Source organism: Pinus tabuliformis, chromosome 6 (assembly GCF_031772625.1).
Source record: "Pinus tabuliformis cultivar Carrire ecotype Pingquan chromosome 6, CPIR1, whole genome shotgun sequence".
NCBI classification, from domain to species: Eukaryota; Viridiplantae; Streptophyta; class Pinopsida; order Pinales; family Pinaceae; genus Pinus; species Pinus tabuliformis.
Genome location: NC_142292.1, coordinates 1,752,280,108 through 1,752,288,981, shown reverse-complemented (window position 1 = coordinate 1,752,288,981; position 8,874 = coordinate 1,752,280,108). Strand labels below are relative to the sequence as shown.

Sequence of the window (8,874 nt, the reverse complement as noted above, 5' to 3'; positions counted from 1 at the left end):
TATTTCTTTAACAACACCATTTTACTGAGAGATGTAGGGAATAGAATGCTGATGCTCAATGTTATGTTCTCTAAAAAATCCTTGAATGTATGATTGACATTCTTCCCCACTTTTTTTGTACATATTGCTTCTCTATGATGGCCTAAAGGTCTTAAAAGTAGCAAATACCTCACTCTTATACTTAAGAAAGTATATCCATGAGTGAATTTAGAAGTCATCAATGAAAGACAGTTCATACAGCCCTTGCAAATGAGTAAGTCAAATATGACATGAGATCACTATCTACCAACTAAAAAAGTGTAGTACCATCCAAGAATTTCCTAATGGAACTTGATGTTGTTTACCAAGAAAAAAATTTAGATAGAATCAATTAGTCCATTAAACTTTGGGAAGACCAAGCACCAAATTTTATGTGCTTCATTGTTGCAAATACTTGTAATTTAGATGGAAAAAATTTTCATGCCAAAATATACTCAATGATTCAATACCTATAATGAAAGAGGAACCAAAAGAATACTCAAAACTATTAAACATGTAAAATCAAAAATGATGATCCACTCTTCTCAAAGAAACCTCAATGTTTCGGTTTTGTAGCTGTCAAATGACTCCACTATTTTCCCATACCTCAGATAACAAATTTGATAAATAAAAAGTAAATTAAAAAATAGATAGAAATAAATAAAAAAACAACATAATCAAACACCCATGATATAACTACAAAGTGTGCAATCCAATCCTAAAACATTAAGTTGTGTAGAGTTCTCAACTACTTTCTACTCAATGCTACAAAAAATGTGGAAGGTAGCAATTCATGAGAATGAATCATATCCACTAGAATCAAATATTCAGTTATCGAAATATAAATATAAAGATTAAGTGCATGAAGCACGTGCTTTGTAGGAAAAAGCGACACTAATATTTTGTTTTATTGAATGGACTCATTCAATACCTATAGTTTCTATTAAAATCTGGATTTTTGATGTTGAGATATGCTTTGAAAAAAAAAAACAATACATTTTACTTGAATTTTTATTTCACGTCTTGAAAAAAGATTCATAAAACTTCGTAGATGGATAAAATGACTTTGTTTTCTATTTGAGGCTTGAAGGGAGACTCACTTGCATGGGCATAACCTTGTTTTTACTTATACCAAGTTTTTTTTTTTTTTTTTTGGCTTATCTTTGGATGTTTATCCATAAGAGCTTGATTCTTAAATCTAGAAAAGCATCTAATTGTATAAACTTATATTGTTCCCTAGTATGAAGCTCAAAAAGATTCTCAAAAGAAAGAAATTTAAAATGGTCTCCTAGTATATTCATGATAATAAAATATAAAATAAAATCCCTGCATATGACTTTTTAGTTGGGAAGGAATCAAGAAAATGAATTCTTCATCTCATTTAGTTTTTTGGCACTCCTTTAGTTGTACAATGAATAACCTATATTTTGCAAAATAATCTTCGACGAACTCATGCTCATAAGGTACAAGTATTTGAGGCTTGGAGGGAGACTCACTTGCATGGGCATAACCTTGTTTTTACTTATACCAAGTTTTTTTTTCTTATCTTTGGATGTTTGATCCATAAGAGCTTGATTCTTAAATCTAGAAAAGCATCTAATTGTATAAACTTATATTGTTCCCTCATATGAAGCTCAAAAAAATTCTCAAAAGAAAGAAATTTAAACTCGCCTCTTAGTATATTCATGGTAATAAAATATAAAATAAAATCTCTACATATGACTTTTTAGCTCGGAAGGAATCAAGAAAATGCATTCTTCATCTCATTTAGTTTTTTGGCACTCTTTTAGTTGTACAATGAATAACCTATATTTTGTAAAATAATCTTCGAGAGACTCATGCTCATAAGGTACAAGTGGTGACAATTCTATTCATAATGGTAAGGCTCAAAATTCATTGGCTTTAAGAAATAAAGGAGCCAATTTGTCCCAACTTGTTTTTGAAATTTTATATTTAGGAATATGAAATAACAACCTATTTAAAACATGCAAGTTAGTTAGACCCATGGTTCATCGTATAATTTGTTTGAATAGGCAAATATCTCGATTTCTTTGAGAAACACTAATTAAACCTCAACTAATATTTTCCAAAACCTTCAAGCTAATACTTATTGGATCTTGAATTTTGATGTGTCATGATTATGAGTTATAAGTGCAACCTGAAGCCAAACAATTATTCTAACAAAGATTTGGATTGGCTGGTAGAGAGGTTTCACAAGAAACTCAACTGCTAGAAACGCAGATGGTTGACAATGGGGGGTAGGATTATCATGTTAAGAGAAGTACTTCAAAAAATAGCAGTGTATTGGATGCACCCTTTTCTACTTCCTAAGGAAGTCATTAAAAGGATACAATCGATCATGGGATGCTTTATGTGGGTAGGGACACTACTATCTGGGAAGTTTCACTTGGTAAAATGGTCCCTCATTGCAAGACCTATTGAGGAACGATGATGGGGCATCATAGATCCCAATACTTTTAGCATGGCACTCATTGTTAAAAGCATGTGGAGGGTAGTATTTGGTTCGGGAATATGGTCTCAAATTACCAAGGAAAAATATATGTTTGGGAAAACTTTCACACCATAGATTATTGGAGGGGCCAAGATGAAATCTATCTCATCATACATCTGGAGAAGTATTATGAAAAATATCCACTGGCTCTTGGGGTTGGTACAATGGGAGGCAAGAGATGGCTCGAAGATCATGATCGGATTGGATGCAATCAAAGGTGTGGTGGGAAACCACTCTCTATCATTTCAGATCCTTAATTTCCTTCATGAGAAAGAGATAGTTTTCCTTAAACAAATATTCTACCATAATGTCCTATGTATTGACTAACAATCGTGGACAAGATCTAGGGATATACAGATGCTTGGGGAGTATATTTGTGAATGGGAAGTTTATATTGAAAATCTCAGAAATGCAGGTATATCACTTAATGATCAGGAGGATCAAATGACATGGGGGGATAACTTAAAAAGGGGGCTTTCGATGGTCAAAGAAATATATTTTTCATTGCAAAAGAAAGAGAAAGGAAATCAGGCACCATCATGAGTTCAAGTCATTAGAAAGGGAAACTACCTAACAAGATCAAATGTTTTTGGTGGTTGGCTATCATGGACAAAACCTTGACATGGAATAACCTTTAGCGCATAGGGTACTCAGGCCCAGTGATTTGTCTACTTTGTAGGAACAACACTGAGAATAATGCTCATCTTTTTCTTTAGTGCTCTTACATGCACGCTGTTTGGGAAGGGGTCTTAGGTTTTTCCGGCATTATATCTCCCCAACAACATACAACATTGAGGTATTGTCAGAGGATTTGGTTCAAATCACATGAGAGGTATAGATTTCTCCCATTATATCTTTTATGGTCCATCTCACGAAGTCGTAATGCACTTAGTTTTTATAATAAACATCCACTTGTTATGGAGGATATGACCAAAATTGTGGCATATTTCAATGAAAATGGTCCATCTACGAATAGAAACAAACCTAGAATTATCAAACGCAGAGATATTTGGAAAACATATCATTCTTCCTCCAGAAGAAGATGTGGATGATGTGGATGTGGTGTCTATATAGTCATAGAACTGGGAAAATTCTTTCACTTCTGGTGGAAAGGAGGACAAGGAACAACGGTAAAGAAGAGATTATTGTGAATGGATCACATACAGGTCTACGGTGATGCAAAAGGAATAGTAGATTGGGTGAAAGGTTATAACAATTTCAATCCTCCCATATTAATCAATTGGATGAAAAACATCAAAACCTTGGTAAACACATACCATCACATAGATTTGAGCACATCTACACATAACAGAACTGGACAGTAGACTAGACGGTGAGCACATACCATCACATAAATTTTAAACACATCTACATGGAACAAAACACAGGAGACTGGACAACAGACTTATTATCAAAGAAAGGTATTGATAAGGAACATCGTAAGTTTTTCTTAAGGAGCCATGATAAATGCTAGAAGTATAATTTTTCCATAAATGTTGGAGGTATGATGGACTGTATTTTTTTGGTTAACACTAGCAATTACAAGGCAATGTAAAGAGCAGAACACATATTGTAAGTTAAAAGATAGTTTTTTTTTATATTTTGAACACTAAATGGACACACTTAAGATCCATAGCGTTAAGTAGTAAAAAATAGTACGTTTATTTCTGGAAAAATGTTTGAATACAGACAGATTGAAAAACCAAATAAAATATACTATCTGTTTTTATTAATATAAATTCAAAAGCGATTTTTTCCCCTGAGCAAAAAAGCTCAACCGTGCTTAACTTCAACATGTTAAAGAATATCAAATATATGTCCCTGCAATATAGAATCAACCATTGAAAGTAATGTAATAAAATATTCCCATGGACCACCGTCGTCTAAAATCAAATCAGTTCGGAGCTTCTAGTTTAATTTTTGTTTGCTATATATATAAAGGGTGCCTACAATGGCTTACAAATACATTAAAAATAGCACTGTTTTGAAAAGTAACAATAATTTATTTATTTAAGCATGCAGCTTCCGATATAAGCGAAACTATTTACACGTGGAGACAATACTGAAATCAGCGTAAGATGTTTACTGGAAAGATTACCAGTCTACACAAATATCTCTTGATTTGAGCCATCAGTGCATTGCGCTGTGGAGGGGACTTGGGCATCCCTTAGACTGGAGCACCCAAAGTGAGCAGAGAGCCCACTATGGCTCCAGCCATAGCTGTACTGAAGTTTGGAGCTTGAAGAAGCTACAGAATTCTGCATGATTGATAAGTGATCCTGAGCCATGTTGTTAGGCAATGGAATTGAGTGATGGAAGCTGCCTGCCTCTAAATATGCAGGCTGCAACCGTAATCATGAGTTTGGCCGGTTGTTGGTGAGGTCGAGAATAATTGTGGCAAACGGGCTTGAGGTCGATATTCTGGCAATACAGGGTATAAATTGGTTGTCTTCAACCAAATTTTCTCTATTCTTCCCCTCACCAATGAGCTGGTTTGATGCGCCAACGTGCATAGCAGCCATAGCCAGAGGACTCAAAGAATGAGTGTGTTCGCCTTCGTAAGTTGTTATTACAATTGTGGGATCTTGCGCGAATCTCTGCACCTGTTCAAAATTCTCAATGATTTAAGATATTAATATCAATAGGCCTTCTATGTATTTCACAGTCAACCAGACTTTTAAGAGCAGACTTCGAACAACGAGGTGGAACCTGTTTTTTAACTGGGCAACTGGGAGCCCAAGCACATTTGTAATAAGATCTTGGAAGTGGATTGCTTTTTGTCATCTTTTGCCCATATTTTCGCCACTGGCAGCCATCACCTCTCTGATTACAACAGTTGAGGTCATTTTCTTTATACATGGTGGGAAAGCAAGAATATATGCAGTGATCATATTGAGCTTTGCAACTTCATAAACAGGGTTCGATGCTTCAAACTTAGAAACCATACACTTTAAATCAATCCCTCTGAAATTTCAGAATCATTAAACTGTATTGGATTGGAGGTGTCTCATTTCACCAAACGGGGCAACAGCAAAGCAAATTATTACTTTACTTCCTCTCCCATCCCAGAATTTACAATTGGATTAAGGATAGCCCAAGTGCACTGGATGCATTCGATATAGATAGTAATCGGAATTTGATAGACATGAGTGTCTTCAAATAAGTGACTTTGCTCCATTTTGACATATTTCTTAATTAAATTTCAACTCATTTGATACTGGCGCCACAATTTAAATTGGCTATATGTATGGGAAACATAATTGTATATTCCACTAGACTAGTGAGTGGAGTATCCGTAAGTACAATTTAGTTGTTATCATCAAAGAGAACTCCACGAGTGAAGGTCTGCGTTTTAACTGTATAACAAATTAATGGCAGTGACATTTCTGGATGCACTACTATATTAATTTAGTCATAAAAGAATTTATTTCATTAAATTGTATATTTTTATAATTCTCTTTTAATACATTAATAGAATTCATTAACTTTTTTTCACTATTAATTTTCTTTTTTATTTTCTTACAAATTTTGTTAATTTAAATTCAACCTATACATGCATGAATAGAGATACTAGTCAACACACCTAAACCTCAGGTGTGAATGTCAAGCTAGTGATGCATATAAAATCCACAGGTTTTTAGGTGGCAACAAATATTAACTGTGTTATTGATTCATTAATGGGCTGGGTTCCTATATGTCTACGGTTAGATTTAAGCAAGTACATTATTAAGCTGTGGGCTAGACAGTTCCCACACATTAATGGGTCAATAGCATAAGTAAATATCAACAAATATTTACTGTGCTATTGACCCATTAATGAGGGCTCTATATGTTCACCCTTTAATTTAAACAAATACCTTATATAGCTATATTAACAAGACATATACAATCTGGGGCATTAATAAATCAATAACAACAACAAATATTAACTGTGTTGTTGATCTATTAATGAATTGGGACTGTATATATCCATGTTTGGATTTAATCAAGTACATTGTCAAACTGTGAGCTAGACAATGGCCACTGATTAATAAATCAATAACACAATAAAATCAACAAATATTTAATGTATTATTGATCCATTAATAGGGATTCTAGATGTCCACTGTTAAATTTAAGTTAAATTTAAGCCCTACATTATCTAACCATAAACATATACAACTCCTCCTGATATTAATAAATCAATAACACAATAAATATTAGTAAATTCTTTAAATGGATCTAGGGTTGTTAACAAAAATTCTACCTAACAAAAAGTGATTATTACCACGGATGCTTCAGATTCTGTCCGCATGGATACGATTTTCTTGGGCACGGCTGTCAATCTTTTGCTCAGATTGTGATGTTTCTTGTTCGGCGGCTTCTTATGACGACAGGGGCTATCATCTGTAGACGAATTGATCCGATTCACAATCTGTTTCGACTCGAAGTAATTTATTGTCCTCTTGCTTGAAGGCAGCTGCTGTTCGTCCATAAATTTCGCATTCTTATTATCCTTTTCCCATCCTTGTTCAAGGCAATCCCACTGGGGGACAGCTGCACCCTTGGAGTACCTTGCATACAACACATCAATGCCCGGATAATCTGCATTGAACATCTACGAAATAAGAAGGTGAACCATGTTAACAAATTTGGACACCCATGAAACCTAATTATCCGAAAGTCAAATTAATTTCCCACAACAATATAGCGCACCTGGCTTCCATAAAAGCCCTTCTGCTGGTCAACTAGAGACCTGACATGCATCTGCAAGTCGTTATATTTACTACTCATGTCCTTCAACATAGACTTGAGCTTCAGATTCTCTTCGTTTATGAGATTTTTCTTTTCCACAACCATAGTGATCTGCAGTTTCAAGCCATGCAGTTTGCAAGAAACAAACATGAGTAAACAAAGAACTGTGAAAAATCCCTGAAAATACCGTTTTCTTGTGACCTTCCATCTCCAGTGAAATGTTTACTGCCTGCAAGCGAAATCCGGGTAGAGGTCCTTTGTGACATATTTATCAAAAGCGTGATGTCATGAAATTCGTATTTGGCACGGTCCCTGGACAGCTAATTCCTGCGACCTATTCCTATTTAGCCCTTTCTATTTTTCAGGGCAAGATTTCGCGGCCGTCACTACCAACACACATGACCAGTCACGTTGAGCCATAAAGTCGGTGCTATTGTTAGCCTCCATTATTAAATTTTGCATTGATTATCGAGCCCTCAGAAGTGAATCAGTTCCTTTAGAAGCATTAGACGATTGACTCAATAGGGTAACCGATTCAAATTACTCTAGGTTAAAACTAGGCTTGAGTGGGTTACAGGGTTAAGAAACTAGGTTTGTATGGGTCAGATTAAGTGAAAATTAGGGTTGAGTGGGATTAATGGTTAAAAATATGTGTTTTTGTTTAAACTAGTAAGTTCAAAACTAGAAAAGTAGAATATTTATGATTACTATACTTCACAGCCAAATAGTTATATAGATATTTTTTAATTATTTTTTAGAGATATATTCTTTATTTTTATTTGTTTTTATATTAAGATTTAAAATTGTTTAAAATTACCTTGATGCTGGTGATCATGATGCAATTAATGGTAATTAGATTGAAAGATGGCGGGCGGCTTGGCCACATGGCCATCCACCAGTTCAATTTATGGCAAATTCTTGGCGACTTGCAAGCACCATTACTATGGTGCTCAAGTCGAGAAATTTGCAGGGAGCATAAGGATATGGCCTCCACAGAGCATAATTCATTCTTCCCTACCCTGATAAATTGCTCTTGCCCTCCTTAGGTTGCGGAGTCGAGCTCTCACACCATCAGTGGTAGACGATGTTGGTTGCTCAGCTGCATGTGGGAAATGGGTACCATTTCTCCCAAACGACCCATTGTAAGTTGAATTACGCTCATAACCCCTCTGTTTTCCCTGTGAACAGCCATTCCAATCCCAGAAATTCCTCTACTTCCCCAATTGTTAGCTCTAAGATTAATACAGTCATGGCACTCATTCAACACCCCATGCGCAGCAGAAGAGGGGGCAGTTGTGGCAGAAGCATTCATCCCCCCGCTACACCCAGCCCTGAACCTACTTCTCCCTCCTCTTCCCCATCCATTACTCATTCCCATGGCACCTTCTCCGGCAAATACCTAGACACACGCAGTGGTAGAGGACGGTCTCAGATCCATGGTGACCGCAAAATGAATGCTGCCACCCATACTGCCAATTTTCCCCTTCCCCCTCATCCCTCTCACCATACGACTCAATTCCGCTTCCATAGTTCTCTACCTCGGCCTGTCATCACAGCCACTGTTACCATAACCTTCACTGAGGAAATTAACCCACAAGAAGCTTAGACAA

The 8,874-nt window shown here is 35.7% G+C and overlaps 1 protein-coding gene across 1 annotated transcript; it reads right to left on the bottom strand.

Annotated features, from left to right (window-relative positions):
- Window positions 1-4,432: 4,432 nt before the first annotated feature.
- LOC149265934 (WRKY transcription factor 6-like) lies at window positions 4,433-7,602 on the bottom strand. The gene is made up of 4 exons (XM_089429851.1): window positions 7,226-7,602; window positions 6,798-7,127; window positions 5,240-5,353; window positions 4,433-5,133 (listed from the first exon to the last, which is right to left on the bottom strand). The coding sequence occupies exons 1-4, from the start codon at window positions 7,412-7,414 to the stop codon at window positions 4,885-4,887; spliced, it is 882 nt and encodes a 293-aa protein (XP_089285977.1). The 5' UTR covers window positions 7,415-7,602; the 3' UTR covers window positions 4,433-4,884.
- Between the last annotated feature and the right edge of the window lie 1,272 nt (window positions 7,603-8,874).

What these genes read in the sequence shown, in the direction of transcription:
- LOC149265934 (XM_089429851.1), bottom strand. Translation starts at nt 7,414, where the DNA reads ATGTTTGTTTCTTGCAAACTGCATGGCTTGAAACTGCAGATCACTATG. An exon ending in CAGAATCTGAAGCATCCGTG is followed by an intron (nt 5,354 to 6,797) that starts GTAATAATCACT and finishes TGTTGTAATCAG; the next exon opens with AGAGGTGATGGCTGCCAGTG. An exon ending in GTTGCCCAGTTAAAAAACAG is followed by an intron (nt 5,134 to 5,239) that starts GTTCCACCTCGT and finishes AATTTTGAACAG; the next exon opens with GTGCAGAGATTCGCGCAAGA.